Here is a 25,032-nt window from a genome sequence, read left to right on the forward strand (position 1 = left end):
ATGATGTCTTAGCTGTCGTTGGTATTGTTGTTAGTTTTAGTAATGAGGTCTCGGAGCTTTGGCTTGGTTTGCATGCCGTCTTCGCACACTCGTCCACCTCTGATAGCAGCTTCACACACTTTACAAGTAGGTATGATCTGACAAGAATTGTTCATTTACACAATATCCTGATTTTTTGGAACACGCAGCTTTCCCTCTATTTTCTGGTTTATCGTTGTCAATTTATTCCATGTTTCCTTTATCCTTTACTCAGTTCCTTCTCAATATCTTTGCTGCGTATGTGCTTGTCGGCTGTCTCGACTGCTTACGACGAAGTAAAACTGATCTCTTCAAAATTCCTACAACACTACCAGGGGAAAATTTTACTTGTTCATAGAATTTTAACAACAACTACAAGCGAATTATCTTCTTTCCTATCGAATGTTTCCTTGCTAATCTCGCAAAGCAAGCGACCCCTGATCGATTCTTTGGTGACCTCCACTTGGCCTTGCACACTGTAAATAACAATAGCCGCGTCTAACCACAGTCGACGACGACAAAAACGCACTTCCATTCAACGCACTCTACAAAAACCACCAACGGCGACGATATGACCAGCGCTTTCTCATCGTAATCAACAACTGCTAACGTCAGGCGACTAATAGCGCAGATCAGCGGCAGCTGTAAACTCAACGTTGGCCACTATGACGACGACAAATTCAAGGGCCCCAGAACAAGGGCCACCTCTGGTAAAAATAAGAGGTCAATCGGTAGTGGCACTAGGACTGCTGGTACTGGCGAAGGCGACAGCTGTCGCTAGAAGCAGGAAGGCGACAGCTCTGGCCGCCAGCAGCAGTGGCAACGATGTTTTGGCGACTACGAACAAAATGGGGATTAACCAGTCAGCCACCCAGCCGCTCACTCAGTAAGTCAGTGAGCTAGTACGCACTGTTACGAACGCCAGCGACATAACATCTGTGGTGATCGAGACGCTCACACTATAGCACCAGTAACAACGACCGCAACACTGAGAACGGCGCGTTGACCAGCGCGATCGGCTTCTTCTGCCCGCAGCGCAGCGTAACGCAACGCAGTATCAGCAAGAACAGCGCCGATGGCGTCGACAGCGACGACTACTGGTAAGCGCCGTCGACATTAGCGGAAGAAGCAACAGCTCAAACGGCCTCAACGGAACAACCCCAATATTACTTATCACAGCACGGCAGCCATTACTGTAAACCGGTAGTAATAGCAATGGGCACTCCAATGTCTTTATCAGAAACAGCAGCTGAACTCCACTCCATTAACAGGTCAACACGTTTTTATATCGAGGATCATAAGAGATTCAGGGGTCTACGAGCACCGTGAAAAGTCAATAGAGTAAAACAGCAGCTCGAACAGGACGGAGTGATAGCTTCCGAAAGTTATCGATGGACAGACATCCAGCGCAGCAACAAATGATAACAACTTTCGCTTATTTTATCTGTATCCTTTGTTCGACGTTCTTCTCCACCATTGTGAGTTGCATATAAACTATTTGGGGGCTGCGTTTTGGTCGCCTACCCAACCAGCGACCCTACTATAGCATCCGCGTTAACCAAATGGGAAAACTACTCGTTGGTGCCCAGCAGGCAACGACATCAACAAGGCCAAACCAGCTCGACTCACATAAACAACAGCAGCAGCAGCCCGTGATGATTATGGTGATCAACAAACGAGATCAACACAATAATGTATAAAAGGCCAAAGATGAGTACGTAAAGCGAAAAGTAGCTCCAGACTCCCCGTTTATCGGAGATGTTCGCGGATGCAGCACGAAAAGATTCCTATTTCTATACTGGTTCGATTGCTTTTTTGCTTAATTCCACTCCCACCCTGTCCAACTTCTCCCCAAATAACCGCTGTACCATATCAGCTCACGGAGTAGTTGTGGTTGTAGCCAGCTGCAGTTGCAGGCGCCAGCGAGTAGTCAGCCTTTAACTAATGTTGTTATTGTTGTAGATACTGCATCGACCGTCTTACGCTCTGCTCTATCGTTTGAACTATTGCTGGTGATATTCGTAGAGAAGGGTGACGGCAGAGAGGCTGCCGCGGCAACGGGAAATTTGCAAGTTTACGAGAAGCAAGAATTAGTGCAGATAGAGGGACCAAAGTACAGACGTGCAATCCGTGGTTAGAAATACGCTTCCCTTGATAGTTTACCTCGGTTTAATGCGATAATTTGCCTGCTGGGATACGCGGTGGTCTAGGTTCGAATCCAGACATAGACACTTCACTTGGTTAATGGAGTAGTCCTCTCCTTCGTGATACCTCTCCCTTTTCTTGTTCCTACTAGGTAATGATAATAGTAGCTGCGCGAATTCATTTACTTGATATCTTTATCGTTATTTCGGCGATGATCATAGTCCTTACCTGTTATTGTAATGCTGTAAGCTGCGTTTCTAAATCATATTGACGGCATCAAAAACATACAGGGGTTTGGGCAGATTGCTGTTTTTAATTTGCGGCCTATATATTAATTTTTTGGCTATAGATATATTCGGATACGAAATTCTGCCTGCAATTATAAGCAGTTATTACGGAAACGTTGATTTCGTCGATAGAGAAAGCCACTCGCCTGTTTGTCATCACTAAACAAAACAGTAGCTGCTAGTGCTAGCAGACGACATGATGCCGGGAAATACAAACGACGTTGTTTCATTGGCTATGAAGGGTGCACTACGTTAGCATAATGTTGGGTTTTATGAATTAATAAACAGTTTGAATCAGGTTAAGCGAGGCCGACTCGAAGTAAACGCCAGTCCCGGACAAGTTTGAGTTACTACGGGTACATAGTGTCGGTGGTGTTATTATCGTCGCGCATGAAATTAGCGCAGGCTAAAACCAAGGAGAACGGTAGAGTGCGCTAGCAAGCGAAAAACGTGTTGTTGTTATGGTTGTAGAATGTGTTCGTGTCGTACTACTTGTGCCCTTTAGTGCACGGGTCAAAATTCGCTTGTCTGCAACATGTAACTTTACGTTTTTCTTGGAAGGTGGCAAGTAACTTTAGCCATTACGAAGGTTGCTCGTATGAGACCAACGTACAGTCAGCAGTACATCCGTAAAACAACGTGAAGTTTAGATACGGTTTGTGCAATTTAAACAAATGGACTAGATTGCACTGGAGCAAGTTAAAAAAGGACAGGCGCTTTCTCCCTTTGACTGTATAGCTAGAGAAGCGTTTCGTTTTTGTTTTGATCTGGGATGAGTCCTGCATACTCACGAATTTATCATGATGTATTATGCCTCATGCATGTTATAAAAAACCTTCGGAAGGATACGTGCTTATGCAATAAGCAATCGACTATAGTTTATTTTTTATTTCATTATTTAATCCTACTTGTCATGCTGTTACTACCCTATTTGACTTAAACTGTGTTTCCTACTATAGAAACTTCAAACCAGACTACAATTGATTAACACGAGCTCTATCGGGTGTGCAATATATGTCTCGTTACTAAGTAAATATTTTATCTAGAGATGGTACCTTTATTCAGTGCGCTTCTCGAAGAACTTTTTCAAATTTTTTTTAAAATTAGAAGGTATTTAAAGATTTCAGATAAATACAACGATAGTACGATTTCAAAATATAGCAAAATGCGGACAATATGAAAAACTTGGGTGGGTATATATTTCTATCTTGCCGCCATCATACGGATCGTGTAACATACACATGTGATGTGGCGGGATATGCAGGACATGGCGAATAGCGATAACAGGTAGATTTTGATTGAGTGGCATTTCTATTACCTTTCACATAATCAGCTAGTCATTAGAGCACACTAGATAACCCAGGATTATGATCTTGGCTTAGCAAAAAAATTGTTTTCCCAACACAGAAGCGTTGTACGCCTGGTTCCAAGTCGTGTCGACAACACCAGTTTTAATTATTTCAACAGCCATTGGAAAATGAAGCGGTATGCCTCTGGGGATCCAAGAGCGAGTGACTATCCATTTCAGCGTCCATTGACGATCTGTTAACAGCGCCAGCGGTGTGTGTTCCCTCTGAGATGTAATGACTGCCTTTTGCAACAGAGAACTTAAGTCAACTATGTTGACTTGTTGATAATGTTGGAATATACAACGTCGTACCTATGTATTTAGACATGTTCGACACGTTCGTATCTCCTGATTGGAAGGTTTCCTATAAATTTATAGATCTAGCACAAAACATCTTGTACGAAGCGATGGAGCTGCATGGTTTGTTGTGTATAATATGCCTTGAGTAATGCCTTTACCTAGTTAGTTACAGTCGGTGATCAAACAAATATTTTCATGTTTCAATGGCCGATTGTGCAGAGTCAAAGCGAGACATTCTCAAGTTTTTTTTTTTTGGCTTAGGAAAGCCGCTTTATCCTACTGTACACGCGCGCCCCACAACATGTCGATAAGGAAACCATGCAAGCTGCTGATGAATCCCTCCACGGAGCGCTTGCTTCTTGCATCGATAAGCGCCGCCACTCTTCAAGACAAACTTCCGATGCAGTGTTTCGCTGTCGCAGCTATGAGTGGACCCTCTTGTTACAGATTAGTGACTTTTCACGGAAATTTGGAGCATTTGTTATTTCCCTTTTTTCCCGAATCTGCGATATTACGATTCTCCAGAATTTCTCTGTGGGATTGAGCTATGCCGAATAAGCAGGCCACGGGAGCCACAAAACATAGGCAATAAATTGCCTAGATATACAGCAAGCCCTCTAACAAGGTGCCGTATCGTGCGAAAAGACGTAGCGACCGCCTGAGGCAACATCTTTCTTTCGATAATCTCAGCATAATTCTGCTGCTTTAGTATTCTCTGTGCGAATCGTCAGCAATCATAGACCACATCATAACCTTTTGATAAATGTTTAACTTTCGGCAGAAATCGGATCGTTTGCAAACATCTCTGAAGGCATGATGGGCGTTTCAAGATAAGGTGCATCTACGAAACAGACTTTTTCCGATTCTCGACGACCCAATTTTCTACATGGTTTACCCAATGAGGACCAGCATGTTCTGTAGAAGTACAATTCTCTGACAGATTGATGATCCTCAAAGCCAGCATCTTCGAGTTAATAGCGAAGCGTCCATGCTCTTTTAGCTGCTACAGAAATATAGGAAATTAACTTTTTTTTGAAGTTCGTGAGTAATCACACAGTTTTCTTGCTACACACCTTTTTCGATACTTGTTACCGATTTTATGCGATGACCGCGGGATATTCTTCCTCATCGTCCTAACCGCGTTGGCGACTGCATGATGGGAATCATGAAACATTTCATTAGTATCACAATGCGTAGCTGTACTGCGTCGATACAGTAATCTGCTAATCAGTGTTTTCACCTCCTCGGTTGTATCCGTTTTCCCTTCTATTTCGACACTTTATAAAATCAACAGAAATCACTTAAACCAGTTGTGCTCCATCACTTAGTTGTTTAGCGATGACAAATTAACAGCTGTGTTAGATGTCGAGATAGAACCCGTTGGTTGTACATAGTACGGGATATTAGCACGTAAAATCAATGCTGGAGCGGGTGAAGTCCAATTACACCAAGGTATCACGTTTGCGATTACTGAAATACAAAACTGCTTGAAAATGTCTTGCTTTAATCCCGTGTAACTAGCCTCGAAGACTGGAATGATTTGATTAGGCTTTTATATATATAAATATAAAGTTCGTCACTGCAATTTCATTGCAATAGTTTCTGCACATGTGAGACCAATATTTTGATTATTTTTTTCAACAGGTGATTGTTGCTTTGGGACTGTCGCTAAACCTGCTTCACGTTGCAGTGATGTTTTTTGCTCGAGGCGCTCTATCAGTCGCTTGTCGGCAGATGTCGTCCTTGTCAGGCGCTAAACTTCCACTGAAGGACAGAATAAAGCATAAACTCAGATTTGCATTTAAAGAACAGCCGGTGAGTTCATCAAGATGGTTTTTATTGTGAAATCAACGTAAGTCGAACTTAACTTGTTACATTTTATATAAACCAGGTCCTTGCAGTAAGGGGTATAGAAAGCTAGTTTTCTTAGGGAAGTGATAAACCCACTCCTTAGTAAATTAGAAAGCAAAACGCTGTTTGCTTTGTTAACATTGATTTTGTTCCATTGATCGTCGAAATCGCTCGTTACATCATACGATCCAATTATTTTTGTTAAAAATTTAACAAATTTTTGTAAGATTTGTTCTTTTTATAATGTCTACTTATTCTGTACAAACGAAACTTGCTAGGGATGGCATTTTTTATTGCAGCTACTAACGGAAGGAAGCATATTCATCTATGAGGCGACCGTAGATAAAGTCAACATAGAGTTATGGTTCAAACGTGAGTGTCCAATTGCTGCTTGTTTACAGCTGTGTTAAATTAAAATTACCTTAAATTAACTTAAAAATAAATTTGATTTCTGCTTTACTGATATACGTTTCATTTGAAGGGAGCTCCGCAGGTTAATCAAGCGCCGCAAAATGTTGGGTGCAAAGCTTAACAAGCATAAAAAAAGTTTATCGATCCAGTGCTTGGGATGATAGGTCACTTATAGAAATAAAATACATAATATTTTAGGAAATCTTAAGCCTTTCTAGTCGCGCACTGTCTCTAATGTAATTTATTCAACGGCTATCTTTGAAACCTAATTATAGTTTCTCAAGGCTTTTCTTTTAACGGTAAATTTTCAGATTAGTAGATGCGACCCGCAATGCTCCCCCGCGTTTGTTTTTTTGTTGAATTAACTAACTTGATTCGTTTATTAAGTGGAAATGGCTTGTGGCATCTGTATGTTAATAAGTTGACTTCTTCTCGGTACGTGCTTTCATACCGTATTTCACTTTGCTTGAACTTAATCTCTAGATTAACTCACTTTTAGCTATTCTTTTACTACTAATTGCTACTGATATAATGTACACAAAAAGAGTATAACAGTATATTAAGTTCGCTTTTGTTCCCAGCTACAAGGGGGCAGCCACATCAGCACCAAGTACCCGCATAAGTCCTATAACTCGTTCTTGACTTACACTTCTGATTTTCTTCCAGATTTCAAGCTACAGGACACATTTCTGTCGTGGTTTTACGTCACGGAGCTGCATGTATGGTATGAAAAGGAATACAAAGTATACAAATAAGACAAGAGCATCACTGATGAAATGGTTTTTTCAGGGAAGGGTGCTAATGATGTTTATGTTTAAATGTTTATTTACTGCTACCGATATAAATACTTCAGTGAGTATGGAAATATGAGTGGCTTCGCGTCAGTTTATCTCTATGCAATACAAATAAAAGCTGATCTTATTAGAACGGTACTACTTTTTACAACAAAAACGAAATATTTAACTTTTATCGTTTGGGCTGTTTTTTAGATTTCGCAGTGCCTGCCGCTTCAGATGATTAAATATGAAAAAGAAAAAACTATATTTACAGTTGTCCTTCACCAAATTCTGTTATGTATATCATCTATAATATCTCAAAATGAATCAATGTTCATCTAGTCTTAGAATCAATCAAGCTAAATGCATCCTGATACAAAAAAGGACGGGTAGGCTTCTTTCAAAAAATGGAACATCTAACCATGTAAAAGTATCGTGTCGGCTAATCGTTTGAATTAATAGCATACACATACGCAGGGAGGCACACTTGGCCCTGTAGCATCGGCACCCTATGATTTCAGTCGTAGACTCCAAGAGACTCGGGAGCTAGAATGCACAGGGGATTCCATTTGGCATTCGAGGGTTGTTCCAAGGGCGAAGGCTTATTTAACCAGCAACATAAAAAGTAAAAACGGATTAGCGAACTTTGGCGGAGTTCAATTGACACATTTTTGTCTTAATTTTTTTCAGGATGACGTTAATAAGAGCTATGGCGGACACAAATAGCTATCGCGGTAGTTACCTCCGAAATGAAATTGTGAAAAATCTTTGGCGAGATTCGGATGTCCGATTAAAGAAACTGGCGGTACGTTTGCTGATTTTGCACAGTGATCATTCAGCATTTGACACCCTCTATTTGTTGGTGTCGGAAGTTTCTGAACTTTTTTGAATGAGCACTATTTAAGTTCCTTTTGACCTTATACAATTTTATTATTAAAAAACTGTCTTAACTTTTTTGTGTACCGAAATACGCAGCTTTATTTTACTTTAAAACAAAAGGCGGATTGTTAGTTCGTATCATGGCAATTGCAAATAGAGGTACGATTTAGCTCGTCCATGATCGTTGCCGATTTTCCTGTATAATACTTGTTATCGGTGACAGTGCTCATGACCAGTTCAAGATTTTCAGAAATACTCCTTTTTTGTTCGGCCCACGATAACCTTTTTTTGCAGAGAATTTCGGCATCCATCAAGAACCAGTGTGTAAACGACCTTAGTGAACACTTCTATGCTGCACTCTGCATCTACGATGAGGTAAGACAATCCCCAAACCTGATACGTTTTTTTCGAACCATATGACATTGAAACTGCAATGATATGGTGCTTATTGGTCAGTTGGTCTTATGGCGTATAATCGTTTAATAATATTGTTATGACACATTCTGCTTGTTTAGTAAAAGTAGTAATACATGTATATGAGTCAAGTAACTCTTGCCTCACTCTGTGTACATATGTGTTCCCTATTGGGATTTACTATGGAAATAGATATAGTATTTTTAACAAAATAGAAACTATGACATCCACTTGGGAGGCAACTGGAATGAGGTAGTCTTAGAAGCTGCGCGTTCGTTACGACTACAAGGGACTCTGTTATTGAATATAAAAGACATATTTGACAATAAGTTTAACAATAGGCTTACTAAACTTTGCTTGCATTTAACTATCGTATACGTTTTTGTTATTCTGATTTGCATCTGTTTCTCATTAATTTCAGGGTCTGAACAGGGACGATCAGGCATTAGCGGGATCGTTATGGCGTGTCCTGCTTACATGTGATCCGGACCTGCAGGATTTCAAACAGATACGGACACTTGTTCACTATGTTCGCCGTAACGTGGCCTATCTTGACAGTCTTCCACATGAACTTTTTATTAAGGAAGGCAATTTAGAATGGAAGCCGCTTGAAGAGTCGATAAGAGCTGCCACAATGTCGTAGCGATAGAATCAAGTCCGCCGGGAACATTAACGATACCACTGCGGGGGACGTGCTGAAAAAATAAAAAAACTAGAATTTAAAAGTAATAACTGTAGCGATGTTTTGTTAAAAATGGTAAGGGAATTTTTATGCCAACTTGTACAGATATTCATGCACAACGAATGCAATATGTATAGTTGTTGCTTGACTTTATTGGCTTCGACAACTACTTTGTTTTCAGATATTATAAATGTTTAATTTCCTGAAAACAAATGCTTAGGATACTCTATTGTTATTATTATATGATGTAAAAGTCCCGACACAGGCAGGACCTGTACAAATCCTTTAATAATATTCATATGTCCTTTTACTATTGCAATAAATTAAAAATATTTTTAATATATAATTAATACATTTTAATAAATTTAATATGGGATGCCTTAGCTTCGCCTTTATTCCACAGGCCAATCGTTGCTTAAGTGACCCGTCAAATGAGCTAGTGACATTTTTTAGTATTTTAATATTATGCATATTATCTACCTGTATTTTTTTGTTACGAGAAAATGCAGCTTGTACTATGATACTTCGTGTTAGATGTACAAGCATTTTCATTATGCCTGCGTACAAATTTCATTTGTCACAGTATCAACGAATTTGATTGGCGTTACTCTCGAACAAACATTCTGTTGCACTTAGTCCATGACTGTAATTTTATTTTCCAGTAATTGGTCCAGCCATTATATTGTCTTGATGTACGTGAGATTACATTGCCTCAGCGACTATGTCATTTTGGCACAAATAACCCTATTTCAGTGATTAATCACATAAAACTTCTGTTGTAGTTATCATTACTTTGTTCCAGTTGTCCAAATATTTTAAACCAGTTACTCCGTCCTCCCATTATAGATAATCCCCTATCAGTCCATAAAGTCTTTTTTGTAAAGTTTAACCGACAAACCACTTTCCAATATATAGCATTCAAATATTCTTTGCGACTAAATGAATAAACTAAATAAGTTAAAACCCGCCCTAAAAACCAACAAAACACTTCGTTGAAAAAGCATTGGAAAAATCATCAAAATAAAAGGCGCAAGACCTTCCAGGCTGAAACTCTACCAGCTGTCACGAATCTTTTTCTATATTATATGCAAAATAATATCCTACGAGCTATTTCCCTCTACCCCTTTTGGCTCCACTTTAAAGCTCACTTCAAGTTCTTGTTGATACACTTTGGGTACATAAATTCCAACTATCTCTAAACTTATCCTAACTTATTTTCCTCACGTCCAGCAAGAATTACCAAAAACCTGGAATACTATCCCTTTCTTTCTCGAAAAATTTCACCAGTTAGCATTGCTTTTTTTTTTGTCTTAGCTTGTGTATCAAATATTTAAAATATAGCCCTTCGCTAGGAGTTCATGCCAGTAATTCGCTTTCATTTTCAATGGAGTCCATTTCGAAAAACTAAAATCAAAGATTGATTTCACTAAGAATGACGAACTATTATTATTCGAAGTATTTCTTAATTTATCAATTAGAGCGTTCTGAACGTGTAAACAAAATGGCGCTATAGACGATGTGGGCAACTCAAATATGCCAACGTTTTAACTTGCTCTTTTGACATACATGCTGCGTATACTTCCATGTTCAAGGATCCGAACTGCCAAGGGCTCGGACCTAGCATCAACGTGCCGTCTCTTAACTGGCTAAGCCACAGCAGTAATTACGCCATTAGCATCTTTTAGGTCTTTTTTTAAGGCAACTCTATTACTATCAGGGTCGATGAAATAAAACAGTCGGGGGTTTTATTGATTCTGAATTAAACATTCATTCGTTTATTTCTCTTTACACTCTATTGAGTGCCGTATAGCGATTTGCATACATCAGCCGTAAAGCGACATTTCACTAGAAAAAAGTAGCTCTGGCTGTATGAAAATTCAGCTCTGTTTGTATCATATTGTTCGGTTTGATTAGCTTCCGAGTCTCTATTTCCATATCTATTACCGGTATCTAATAGTACTTGTCTGCGTATGTTCTAGGATTAGAGGCTTTGATGAGGATCGATTATTTAGGTAAGTTTGTCTGCGTTGCTTGTAAGAGTTGATTTCGGACCGTTTCGTAAGATCGATTAATTGTTGGACAGGAAGAAAAATATTGTGCATTCGCTTTTCTTTCAAAACACCCACAGAAATCCGATTTTCCTTCTCTTCTGCCAAATTTTACAAACGCAGCTATTCTACGTCCTATACTGACATGACAGTTTCTAGAAGCCCTAACTCTAACTCGTATAATTACTTGAGTATATTCAACCCACCACGATAAAGCTGCATTATAATTTTCATTGTCGTACTGACGGAACGAAACCGCCTAAGAGTAACTGGCACTTTCTCTCGTTCATGTCGTTTAAACAGACTTCGGCCTGTAAAATTTGTCATTCAAATGATTTTGAATTTTCTTATCTAACTGCTGATGGCTGATATCAATACAGAGATCACGTAAAGATATGCCACCGACGCCACCCGTAAATTATTCCGGTTGCAAGTTCATGAGGAAACCGTGATCCGAGGATAATCTCAGGGCTAGCTCATAGATAGACAGACAGACAGACGGAAGCTTTAGCAACGCGGCTACAGATTTGTACAGGTAGGCACATACAAGCCCGCATTCACCGAGGTATTTATCAACTAATCGCCAGTTCGCGTGTCGCATTATGAAGGCAGAAGGGGCTGAGTCCGAGGCAAAAGCAAAAACATTAGGGTCGACCAAACTCGCGTCTTCAAGGGAGTACCGGCTCATTTATTATGTCGTGGCACTTCCCTTTGTTCTTGCAATTGTCGCAGTTGTTGTTGCGGCGGATGTTGTTAGCAAGTGCAAACGATCGAAAGTGTTTGCCGCCCTCAGTATCGGCGTTATTGTCATAATTATCCTTACTATTCTTATGGACATTCATGTTGCAATGAACGACGACGCGCTCGTGTAGTTTACAGACAAACTGCAAAATGTTGCAAAGCTGGGATCAACAATCGCGTGACCTCAGTATGTACGGCCGAGAAACTATGAGCATAAATGACATCGACTACTTGGTGGATCATTTGAAATCCAAGCAAAGATAAAGGGTGTATAACGAAGGCAATTCCGTCCTGCTGAAGCTTAGGACCGCTTGTTTACAACGCAGCCCCTGAAAGTATTCATGGATCGCGATCCTCTCCAACGATCCGAAGGGTGGCAGAGTATACTTTGTTAGTTTGCGGTGGACCGTCGGACTTTTTATGGAAGCACGACCTAGAAGTGTATGCCGCCGGCAAATAACCGGGTATCATTATTATTGTTATGACAAATTATCACGTCAGATACGCTCATGCAGCGCAGGAGAAGCGAAGATTATAGTCTTATTTAGAAAAGGACGCTTTGGGAATTCAATGCAAATGGGTTAGAAATGATTAAGCATGATCAATTGGCAGGGTTTTTCGCGCCTAAGGGTATCGGAAGATCGAGGGACATGAAACCCTGTACAGGCTCGTTACAGATAGGTATACTTCGGTAACAGATTTATTTATAACAATAATCTGAATAATAATATAGAAAATGGCTTCTAAGTTTATTTTTCATGCTGCGCTCGACATTGGGTCAAATGATGCCGATTGAATGTTCGCATTACTGAAGCCATTGTTATAGCTAACGCTTTAACTGCTAATCCGAACATAGACACACTCCGTTTCGTGCTAAGAACCAGCCGCTTGAAGCAACACCTAACGGACGTAAAATTTGGAACATTTATGTGACTAGGACCGTTCTAGTGGCATACGTGATTCGGCGTCACGTAAATAGTGACGATCCTTCAAAGGAAATGAATCTACTTATTAGCAAGCGCCATATGACTTATATTTTGTACGCATGCAAGCCTCTAAAGACAACTAGCTACTTTTGGAAGCACCTTGAATCTTTCGATTAGCAAATTGCACCTCTGTCTGTCATTCGGCACCTTCTGCAAACAAATGTCTTTCCATAGCAATTAATATTTACTGTCCACTTAATACCTCTTATAGGTCTAGTGGTGGATGATGCGGCATTGAGGCTGGTGCAATGCATCAGTCTTTTGCGCACGTCGGAAGCTCAGATTTAGACATGTACACGAAATATATTACGCAAGTTTCCAATTACAAGAAGGTGCCACGATTGGCGCAAGATAGTCATCGAATAAAATCGTAAAGCAGCTGACATTCTCACGACTGACGATAAAATGAAGTGGCCTTAACGCAACGAAGGCATATCAGTACCTTCAAGAGATTATAACATTCTTCTCAGCTTGATCAACCTCGCAGTTATAAAGGTCAGTCAAAACATTGATAATTCATTGATTGATACAAACGGCACAACTTGCCCAAGTCCAGGTTGCAACGATTAAGGCATTATTTGAAACGATTGAGTATGTCATATACACGATCAGCGGTGTACATGTAGCGGTTCGATATAGACGGAAAAAACATTTGATTAGATTTAAAGATTAGAGGGTTGCCTGTTGAACCTGAAGATATTTGTTGACACTTGATAGCTCCGCGCCGACGCTACCCGAATACAGGTTGCGTCCATCTTGAGGAACACGCGGTGGTCTAGGTTCGTATCTGGGAATGGACACACTTCCTTTTGTAAGCCTTCTGATGGAATACCTAACCAGACGAGAAATTAAAACATGTAAGTTGCGTCAGCCTAATGACATTTCATTTAAACACTGCTCATTCAAACATAATTGCGTTATTATGCTACTAGATAGCATGAAACCATAAGGGCACTTGTGACAGGTTCCTCTAGATCTGGTTATGGAGTAGTGTAGTCACAGTAGGGTTGCAGACGAAGCAGAAGGAATTACTAGCCGTTACATTTTCTATTTCGTTATGGTGATCTTCTCTCGTCGGAGATACGTAGGCTGGTGTCACTGTAGAGTAAAGAAGTTCAGGTCCATCTTCTTATGCTATCCCATGAAAAAATTAGGGACTCTTTGCGTTATTTCGCTTATTCTTTTTATCAACTCTTGAATGACAAGGCTAATTTGTCGACACACGTAGCCGTGGCGAACGAAAGCATCTCTCGTAGCCTCCCTATGTTTACCGGGATTTGATTTCATATCTTATTATATTTATTTTAAACTATTACTATATAATTTTATTTTTAACCTGTACATACGCCTGCCAAAAGCGTAAACAGATAATGATCACTACTAGTTTATTAAAGCTGCAGTCGTGTTAAAAGTGTCTGTGTAGCAATATTTTCGTTTGTTGAAGTCTTCAAGACGTCGCGTCCCTTTGCTACATAAGGAAAGATGTACAGATTTGTTTTAAATGGTGAAGCATCGTCTGTGTCAAGATAGCGATCTAACCCTGAGCATTAACTGCAAGTAAGCCTTTGAATTAAATATAGATATTTTTTCTCAGTTTTAGTTATGTTTTTAAAAGTTAGTTAGAGCAAAAATTTGATTACATGCAGAGATCGGAGTCGATACACAAACATCTATTCGTCTAGGATAAATCCAATGCGTTTTCGATGTTGGTGAATGCGCATCCACCTAAGAGATAGTTAGTGCGGTGGTATAACAAGACAACCTTTAATAAGATTATTCCAGTCGAAGCGTGACTACAGACTTATCCCAGGGCAATGAACTCGTCGCCACAAACCAGATGAGCAGCATTAACAGTCTCGCGATTGGGGCGATCCCCTGTGAAGCAGGCCGAAAGCGAAATCTGATACCGAGGTCATCTTGAGGCCTTCTTCAATACACCGAATTTCTCTCAACCCTGCACTGCCGAAAGAAAATAATATAAATTGCTGGTGGTGAAGATTCCGTTGAGCAGGTTCACTATAAGGTTATGATTAGGTGATCGTCCTTATTTAACCTTCATTCTAAAGCCTTCTCCAAAAGTTTCCAGCTCGTATAATGAATTTCGTTGTGTTGACATATAAATACAGCTGACTAATACGTTATTCGGCGATCTGATGATGATTGTCAAGTTGAACAATTTTTTCTGCCGGGAATCTGCGTGATCGAGCCTGCTACCACGCAAATCAACTTATATTGGGAATATTTACGTAAGTTCCTCGTCCTCTCCTTCCCTCTTTAAAAACATCTATATATTAGGTTACTAAAACTGCGTTTGTGTGTCTGTTTTCCCGATCCTGGATCGCCCCGGGGGGAGATTGCTGTGAACAGGTTTTTTTTCTGAGCTAATAAGGTGAAGTAAACGGCGGGGAGGATCTTGCCGGAAGAGTCTGTTTTTCGCATGAGATACAATGATAGCTTGGACAAGTTAATTTTTTTTATTAACGATTTTAGTAAAAATTATATCGAAAAACTGTTTTCTCTCGATCTATAGAAAATGCAAGTTTAGATACGTATATGCTAGTGAAATCTAAAAGCGTCTGAAGTTATTTTTAACTAATGAAACGTGTCGACATGCAAGTTGGAAATCAGATTAATTAGAACGAAGGAACTAAATAGATTACAGGCTATCAACAGCACGGCAACGTTCTAACGCAAAGAATAACTGTAAAAAGTATAGGATTTAATTTAAGAAAGAGCTCAAATTCTCGGAGCATGTACGGTCGTAATTTAACTTTACATGTATAAGTAGATTAAACTGAGCTTAAATTTGATATTGGTAATTTTCAAATCGAGCCAAGTTATTTCTTCAAGTAGAAGGATACATGCAGTCAGTTAGGGGGGTTAATTGGAGGTTACTAGGACATTCTAATAGGGAGCGAAAATTTTTTAACTGGATAGCCAATCGTTAAAACAGCGTAATATAGTAGAACGAATACACGAAGTTAATGAGATCAGGTTAAAAGAATAACATAACAGGATTTTAGATTGGGTATAAACTGTGGCATGGTAGCAAGTTTATTCGATCATATCAATGCGAAAATAGTACGTGCAACTGCGTTAACTGCAATGAAGCAAATACTGCTTATAAATTAATGAACCGAATAGGCTTTTATAGAACTACTGTTATCAGATAGCTGCAACGAGTCGCTGCTGCAAAATCTAATAGAACTCAACTCAGTTTATAGAAAGGTGTAGGTCTAAAGTTAGGCTAGCTGGAATATACTAGAGCTCGTGCAATCAAGTTCACTTATAGTAGGACAAGCTGATGAAATCATTGTGAGAGCATCATAGGTTAGATCGAAAAGGGATAACTGTTGGTGCGTACACAACCTACAGGCGTCTATGCTGAGCCGAGATTAATTTAATATATATACATGTTCTTTATTAGCGTCTTCGTTCCTTGACGATTCCAAAAATGCGACAGAGCATACAAGCACATGTGGCACCCACACGAGTTCGGAAAAGCATTACCCTCAACGGGCTTAAATCATTTCATTATTACACTCAAGTTTCCCTTATCCTCGCATTGCCTCCAGGCCTTTTTCCACCCTCCCTATTAGCAAACAACAGTAACGGCAGCTTAATCTAAGCTACCACCCCCCTCGATTGCAACAGCGTTTTTACCTTCTATAATATATACCCATACAGTTCTATTATACTGAAGCGACCATAGAGAACGCGCAGCAAGTGAACTAGCCCTTAATATTATCGTCGTTCAATGTTGATAAACCTTTGCTTCTTCTTCAGCATTCTTCCGAATCCATACCTCTAGCGGCAACCAGTTTTTGCCGCGCCAAATGGTTGCGTGAACCTTCAACTTGATTACAATAGCGCCCGTTACTGAATTCCCCGTCGGTGTCAAGCATAAGTTAACATTATTCATTTAATTTTCGCTTTGCCCCGCGGCTGCTTTGCCCCAGTTTCCACTTACAGACCAGGCATAGGCTATCGCTACGCCTGTCATATTCGCACATATAAACACAGAGGTGTATTCGTATGAGAGGTGCTGCTTGGAGAAGCTGGCCACAGAAGGGACCCCAGATCCTTAAACAATAGTGGGTAGTGTTTATTCAAGTAATAGTTGAAAATTATTCCATTATTATTCTGACTATTCATGCCTCTTTAGTTGCTGTCTCCCACAAAAAGATAACTCTGGACTGATTTTAGGGCAGTTCTTGCATCTGTGCCTGTTGTGCCTGCTGTTGGTGATGTGTAGCATATCGCCGCCTTGAACACTTCATTGACCTCAGCAGCAGTGCCGCACACAATCACCTTGTCGGCGTCCCCTAGGAGGACTTTTGATGTCAATTATCTAACGCGCTTGACGGGACCACACTTGCGTTGCCGCTAATGTTGAACTGGTACCACTCGGATCTGACTAACTTTTGCTGAACCGGATGACGTATCACTCCTGGCGGCGACGGGTAGCATTCAGCTGTCAGAAACTAAAAGCTGTCAGTGTTGTTTTCTCCGCTTGTTACTGTAGCTGTTGACGCAGCAGTTGCTGCTGCTGTAGATGTTGTTGTTTTCAAAGTTACGAATTCACGGGCGTGGGCGTTCCCGTGTGTATGTGTGTGGGGTGTCGCGTGCCCATTGGGCGACACGGTGGTGTGAATGCGTGTCGAGCTTCAAACGGTTAATTTTCGACTCCTTTTCCGTTCGCGCAAGCAACGCTCATTTTATTCATTTGCTTTTTGATAATATGTTGGCTATTTGCGGCAATTTCGTCTTTGTTGGTGTGCGTTTGCGAAAGTTGGCATTTTGCGAGCGCATTTCCATTCAAATAGGTCGAGTCCTATTGAAATATCGATTTTATGCGCAGTTTGCCGTAATCAGGCGGATCCGAGCTGATTGCCCGACCACACTGGTAAGCAGATCGGATTAGCAAATTGAGTTGACATGCATTTATTATAAAGGGTAATCAATAGCATGTGCTTCGTTGGCTTGCAGACGTGTAGTAGAACCAAAGACAAGAGGAAACATATACATAGCTTCGAAAAATCCTTTGCCGCCTATTCCATTCTTATTCGATTGTTGTTTCACTTATGAAGATCGTTCACCGGATCTTTACTTATTTTCGTGCGCGAACTTCACTGTCATATCATTTGCCTATGTAGTTTGGTGGCGCCACGATTCAAACCTTAATCACCCTCGGACGCCTTTCTCGAATTTCCCCATATCCCCGTGCGCCCACCTCGACGCCAGCCTCCTCCATGCGCTGAGTCACGATCAAACTCCTGACCCATCCTGCCCTTACCCTCCTTGAGTCCTTACCCTTTCCCCGCTCGCAGGAGAAGAGCAGACCTTCGTAGCCGCAGCGACAGCGTTACCCTCTTCCGAGCCATCGCCATCCTGCGAATGTCTTTGGGCAACACTAGCTATTCCTGTGTCGTCCTGTGTTCTCCTGAGAGAGCAGACGACCCACAGTTGGCACTACCACTATCATTTGCTGGACATCTACCGCCACTAGTCGTATACCTTCCACACGCTCGCATAACACCGCGCCACTATCGAGTTGACGGGTCCAAGCCAAGCTTCATTCAAAGTCCAGCGACAGCTGAGTTTGCATTTCTCTGGCTGATGCACAAGCCGCGCCAGCAATAGATTCCGCAAACAACGGCAAGGTGGGAAGATGCATAGTAACAATAACAGAGCTGGTTATAGTTGTCAGTGGTCGAGCGGCAATGATTGAGGAAACTGCGTGGTGGCCAAGGTTAGTCAATCGATGACTTCTGTTTTATTGGCGCCGCTGTTTGAAGACCCGCAAAGGACTGGAAATTGTTGTTTTACGGCTGTCTAAACTGATATGTGTTGATTAAGTGTACAGCAGGTTTTCAGAAAGCCGGTGGCAATTAGCACCCGCTAACTACATTGGTTGTTGTATCGGGTTCTACTGCTATAACGTGTTACAATCGCTTGTTGATGCCGGAATGTTGACTGACTGGCAAAATGGCTCGATGCCCATCTCACCGATTTTTTCGAATTTGTAAAATCATCGCTTGATGAAGTGGGTGGACACAGAAGATTCGTGGGACTGGATCGTGTCAATCAACAGGAGGGGACACGGCGCGAAGCTGAGGTGGAACGCATCAGTCATCACGGCTAAGGTGACTGTCTCCCGTCTACATCAACGAGTAGTGTTGAAAGAACGGGTTTAAAACAGGAGAATGGAATTATCTCGACGCCGCTAGCGCACGCCGTCTCGAACGGCCAAGAATACACGTACTGTGCCATGGAGCTCCGCGCCGATAGCGTCACCGGGTAATTAGAAATGTAAGTACAATTGGTTCGTGGTGATAACGGAAATACATGTGGGTAGAGTACAGCCGTCAGAAAAAGGATGTCAATCAAAAGACTGGTCCTATAGATGAAATCTGTGCTCTGAAAAAGTTTGTTGATAACATCCGATTTCTACTTTATCATCATACGTGTTTTTTAGTAGACCCAGCGAACATTGATTTCCTCGCTATTCTATAAGTTAGTTCTAGTAAATAATACAAATGACTTAGCAATATGGACGTAGATAAACAACTACCAAACGATCAGGGACTGTCATGATATCCTGTCCTTTGTTCTGCCGTAGCTTTCATGATCCAATTTCGCTTTTCTTTGCAAATGCATCAAGTTGTTTACACTAACATCACGTCTGCCATATGCGGGTACCTGCACCCTCACCAGGAATATCAAATAAATTAAATCGATCGAATGTAACCTGTGTCCTCAGAAGAAGCCGTAGAAATACGGTAATAAATAGCGTTCAGTTTACGGCAAACTCGTTTTCATTCATGTCGTTGCTCATATGCATTGCTATCTGTTTCCGAGCAAGTGGCCCATCGTTTACCATTGGCGTATCCATTATCTCTCAATAATGCATGTATCGCGTACAAAGCGGCAAAGAATTAAAAGGAAAACAAGGTAAGTCCTAGAACCGGTCGAGGCAGATAGGTGCAAACACTGCACAGTCAGGTCAGATTAGCCAGAGCCCTCTCGAACACTGATAGCAGATTAACAACCTGCCTGCATGCATGCATGCGTCGTCTGTGACCATGCCATCTGGGTCTACCGTCAGTAGCTGTCGTGCTCTAGGACATTAAATCCTGGCGCTGAATCGTAGTCGGGCCCATACATTTCTAACTATTTATTTCCCGGGAGATGTTTGATTACGGGGCAAATGAACACATTGGGAGGCGACAATCGATGCGCGCTAGTCGACTTCTTTAGGGCTCTTTAGAATTTCAACGACAGAAAGCTCCCAAGTAAATATTATAGGGTCGCAACGTAGTGTGTTACTGTGTATTTAAAAATGCGAAATCTAACCAGACCACATGGACTTGTGTCATCTTGCAGTATACGAGTTCGAACCTAGCTCTCGTTATATATGATCTGTTAAAAAGGGGCCCGCAAAAGAATGAACAGATCTGCCCACCGCGAATGCTCAACAGGAGGCAATAATGGAGCGCAGTTCCCATGTACAATACGATGCCATTAAGGTGCATCTGTTGTCGAAAAACACCCGTGTCATAATTGATGTCGTTTTCAGCGTGAAGTCAAGAACGTGCTAATGAAATATGAAAGATTTCTACGTGAAATTATGATTTATATCATGAACATGTTGCTGTATTATATTGATAAGACGACACGGAATGTCCTCAAGGTCGTCATATAATTTTTTTTTGAGATTGGGGCAAGAAGTGGCTGTAAGTAAACATGTGTTGCACGTTTACCCCTCGCAATAATAAACGTCCACCTGTAAGGCTGTATAGGCTCGCATACTTTCTATGGGAATGAAGCTAGGGAAACGAGGATATTAAGTTCCTGGCATTGTCCGTAAGCCCTACTAGCGCATCCTCTAGGAGCTTGGTTATTAAGTGGAACCTTGAATGCTCGCGCTAGGGGAAATGTCATATAATGTAAGAGAGGTTTTTTCTCTCAATACGTACCCAAACGGGCATATTTACAGTCAGCTGTTGGGTTTATAAAATGTTCATTGTGATTGTAAAGTAGTAACAGTGAATCTGACTTGGACGTGAACTAAAATTGACTCACACCATTAGAAAAGAAGCCGCTCACATTCCTAGGGGCGGCGTTATAATAATAAAGGCCAGCCGAGCTCAGTTTTAACATCGTAAAGCTTTATCGAAACCCCATATTGAGATATAATTTGCCTGCTGCATCGTACGGGGCTCATTGGTAAATTAAGCAGAGATTCCAAAATCGTATATATATCATTAAGTTAACCGAAACAAAAATTATTTTCTAAGTTAGATCAAATTTTGATCCATAATTTTCGTTCCATGCTTTGACGATTTTCAAACGCTTAAACTATAGTTAATAACAAACATTCAATATCCATGGTTAAAAACATCAAAGATGAAGTACTATACATTTTAGAGGCCGTGATGGACTTCAATGCCGTACTCCATCAATGTAATGTTTTCGCAAGTAGCAGAAAATCAAGTTGTAGAAATAATCGACTGTTAATACAGTTTTCGTACAATGAAACCCCGTGAAAGTTTAGCAAAAGAGAAGTGACATTTTATCGCAATAATGGTACGTAAGCGCATCTAAGTACTTGATACCTAACTTAAATTAACTGATTCAAATTCCTCTATAACTTGATGATATATCTAAATCTATTCAAAATATCGATATATACAGGTATAATACGAATAGTTTGCTTGTTTCATTGAATGGCACGCTCTGAGCTACCTACGCGATTCTGTAGCTGAATAGCTTGACAGTGGTGACTTGATAATTTTACTGGGAAACGGTCGCAAGTCGATTCTCTTCCATTCATCCAGTCTCAATAGCTCTGATATCAACAAACGTGCTCTTCTCTCGACAAAAGTGTAATTTTTTTTACGTTTATCTATATTTACTGCTATGTTTAGCTATAAGCACCTAGGTTTATGAGCAGAATTTTTCAGATCGATTGCGATACAGATTGTTGCCTATGCCAAACACAATGACGCTCTCTGAGAAAATATTGCACCAGCATGCCCGATCAATTCTGTGGGTTTGAGACTATCCTCTCGATCGGCAACTTGTACTCATGCCAGTTACCGTTACGTGCTCTCGCAGCTATAGCTGATGACTGCTTTGAACAAAGGCTGATTTTTGGCTTGAATTGTCCCACAACTTCAGGTTATGAAATTGCTTTGGACTTCACTACTGCCAAAACCGTGAGGTACGTGGTGCGGTCGGCCTCGTAACTACGCAACCTTCATATGTGTGGTTCTTCGCTCTTGGCTCGTCTTCTTCTCATTGTACAGACACTTTCTCGCTTACGAGTGTAAATCCCTTTATCAAGTCAAGGGAGCCACTATACCAAAAATATTGGTTTCCATTTTATTTAGTCTGTGCAGTGCAGACATCGAGCCAATTAAGCAGGCTCTCATAAGCTTAGTGTAGAAATTATTGTCAACACGTATTTGAGAATAGGGACTTATAATATGGACTCAGGTCAAAACCTTTAATACATCAAACACAACACATAGAGCATCCAAATATATCTGTTCTTACGTTTCTGTTAAAGCTCGATCGTTTATAGGCACCAGAACTCACCTTCTTCCAATGAGGACCGTGTCACGAACGACGATCTCAGTAATGGAACCCATTCGCTTATTGTAGAACATTCAAAAATTTCCACAGCCATAAAATAGACTTGAAAACGAAGATCCTTCACTAAATAACGAAGATAGATGCGATATATTAATGTATTTTTTTTTTTTTACGTTTTTCCTATATTCCCACATAATCAAGCAGATGCTATTCTTAGGTGAATAAAAGGCTTTGTAATACTGGGTGGACCTGAAAAGCGCTAAAATCTGACAAATTTCCTTTTGGACGACTATAAAACTTTGTTTTTTAGCATCTATATACTTGTCATGCATGGCCTCAGCTGAGCATTATTGGCAGTTGTAACTATGACGGTACTGGGTCGTCTGCTTAATCTACAGGTTACAATTCCCGTTCGGTTAGGAGCTTGTTCGAGTTAAATATGTTCCCGATTATGGTCACGTTGTTTACCATCAATAGGAAGACTGCTCTTGTGCTATTGCAAGCTGACTAAAATTCATACAGGCCATAAATACAGTGAGTACAATCTCCGGGTAAAGGTTAGTTATTATGCTAACACTTACATCTAATGTTTAGGTGCACTGAGAAAAAAAACTACATGTATAATGTCTACCGTTAACTTTTCGTTAAGCCGAAGCGTTTTCCGTTAGGAAATTACCGACGTTTGCTTTCGTGTACCGTGAGATTACGAGCAGTATTGCTTGACTCATGAAGAGATTAAGCACATGTCCACTTATGCGATGTTTTAAGTGCACAGATGTCTTTAACTTGTCCGTTTTTGTCATAACTCTTGATGTGGCAGATAATAGGACGCGGCCTACAGGCACAGTGTTGGAGAGTCATAGCCTTCATCAAAGAATTAAACGATGAGATAGCGTATAGCTTCTTCAATAAATTATAACGTTAACCTCGTCATGATCATATAGGGTCACCGAAATGTTAACAGGCTTGCGCATTGCTCACTGTTCGCTTTCCCGACAAAAGGACTTCACTTTACAACAGTCTTCACTTTACATGCTGTACACTGTACACTGTATAGTGTTCAGTGTGGTACGTGAAAATACACAGACGTTAGAACTACATTTGCTTTGCTCTGCTGCATGCGTTTATTCGTTACTTTTCACACACAAATGGCAAACTTAATAACTGTAGCTTACAAAAAAAAAGCGCGCCATTTTTTTAACTTAAGAAGAAATTGTGCGGTTTCTGAAAAATCCGAGCGAGACTTTTGTAAGGCAAATTGAAAAATCCACAATATATTTTAGACTTGGTCGACATAGCTTTTCTTAAAGCTTTTTTTGACACCACTTTGTTTCCTACAGAAATTAACAGGCCTTTTGAAGACGAAAATTCTTATTACCAATTCAGGCGTCCAGATAATCTCCTATAATTAGTTGAACTGAGACCTTTCGAGTCTTTTCCAGGTTTTTTACAACTTTTTCGTCGTCTCGGACCTCGTATCTTTAGCACTTTTGTTCTGCTGTCAGCCCGAAGTTTATACCTTAAAAAAGTGCCAGTGTATCTTGACAGACGGTTATTAAAAATTTGTCGATCGCTAAGTAGAATTAATGGCTATCTAGCGGCATAAGTACCGAATTGAGGCTGTAATCGCAGTTATTTTATAGAAACATAACTGCTTTATAGAAACAAAAGAGAAAAATCTGCTGAAATGTCTGTCTTTCCATTGGGTACAATTTCTAAATTCGCGTAGCTTCGACACACACACACACACACATACACGATGTACCGTATATGTTTGGCATATTTTTCCCATCCCCTTCTCTCGCTCCCTTATATGCAACGGGATGCATATACATCCCGTTTGCTCACAGAAGATCTTAATTTGTATAAATTCCTGTGCGAGCGTGTGATCACCTATGTGTGCCTCTGATACAGCAACTGGAATGGAGCGTGGGTTCCGATTTTTTTTATATAAGAGTGCCCATGAAAATTGGCTGGACTATAAACGTATGATCTTACGAGGGAGCGACCCGAAAGCGATAATATACTTTACCAGATTATAGTTAGGGAGTGTTCTTGATAATAGAAAAGAGAAAATTAACGAGTACTCGTAACCGCAAAAGTGCCTGAAACAATATAACGTTACGCCATGCACTAAGCTGCTAAAACCATAATGGATCATATACACTGACGGATTAGAATACAGCCAGGCTCTACAATAAGGCATTTAGGAATACCTCAGATGAACGCACTATTCGTCTGCTAATAGCTAATAATTAACAAATTGTCTTTATTATCTTCATTTATTTGGCTATAAAGGGAGAGTACCTTAAATTTGATGCCAGTCCAAGTAAATCTGGCCCTGCATCTATCATTCTCGCACTGTCCCTTGGTGTAAGCGGACGACAAATGTAAAATGCTTATTCTTACAATTGGCTTTGGCTTTTCTTCAACCTCGATCGCTCTTAAGCGAAGTGTCTGTCCATTTAATAATGCTAATGTCAAAAAGCCTGAACAAACGTTTATAACAAAGTAAATATACGTCAAAGCTTTGTGTTATATATATA

General features: G+C 40.5%; 1 protein-coding gene and 1 long non-coding RNA gene across 12 annotated transcripts; one reads left to right on the top strand and one right to left on the bottom strand.

Moving 5' to 3' along the window:
* Positions 1-971: 971 nt before the first annotated feature.
* Uqcc1 (Ubiquinol-cytochrome c reductase complex assembly factor 1) lies at positions 972-9,461 on the top strand. Of its 11 annotated transcripts, XM_022817579.2 has the most exons (8): positions 2,655-3,105; positions 3,571-3,737; positions 5,743-5,913; positions 6,249-6,321; positions 7,027-7,084; positions 7,827-7,941; positions 8,310-8,390; positions 8,851-9,461. In XM_022817579.2, the coding sequence occupies exons 3-8, from the start codon at positions 5,791-5,793 to the stop codon at positions 9,070-9,072; spliced, it is 672 nt and encodes a 223-aa protein (XP_022673314.1). In that variant the 5' UTR covers positions 2,655-3,105; positions 3,571-3,737; positions 5,743-5,790; the 3' UTR covers positions 9,073-9,461. The 11 variants fall into 11 exon arrangements, with proteins under 11 accessions (XP_022673360.1, XP_022673331.1, XP_022673336.1 ...); XM_022817625.2 differs by lacking the exons at positions 2,655-3,105; positions 3,571-3,737 and adding an exon at positions 972-1,118; XM_022817596.2 differs by lacking the exons at positions 2,655-3,105; positions 3,571-3,737 and adding an exon at positions 1,964-2,228.
* Positions 9,181-22,587, bottom strand: LOC111255569 (uncharacterized). Its single transcript, XR_002675553.2, has 2 exons — positions 22,490-22,587; positions 9,181-14,845 (listed from the first exon to the last, which is right to left on the bottom strand). It is a non-coding gene; the product is annotated as an uncharacterized LOC111255569 (long non-coding RNA).
* Between the last annotated feature and the right edge of the window lie 2,445 nt (positions 22,588-25,032).

This window comes from Varroa destructor, unplaced genomic scaffold (genome assembly GCF_002443255.2).
Source record: "Varroa destructor unplaced genomic scaffold, Vdes_3.0 BEIS01000001.1, whole genome shotgun sequence".
Classification (NCBI taxonomy): Eukaryota; Metazoa; Arthropoda; class Arachnida; order Mesostigmata; family Varroidae; genus Varroa; species Varroa destructor.

Excerpts from the sequence above, each read along its gene's own strand:
- Uqcc1 (XM_086978587.1), top strand. The coding sequence starts at position 2,375 with ATGATCATAGTCCTTACCTGTTATTGTAATGCT. Across the intron at positions 5,914-6,248 it reads TTGCATTTAAAGAACAGCCG|CTACTAACGGAAGGAAGCAT; the intron begins GTGAGTTCATCA and ends TTTTTATTGCAG. Across the intron at positions 8,391-8,850 it reads CACTCTGCATCTACGATGAG|GGTCTGAACAGGGACGATCA; the intron begins GTAAGACAATCC and ends CATTAATTTCAG.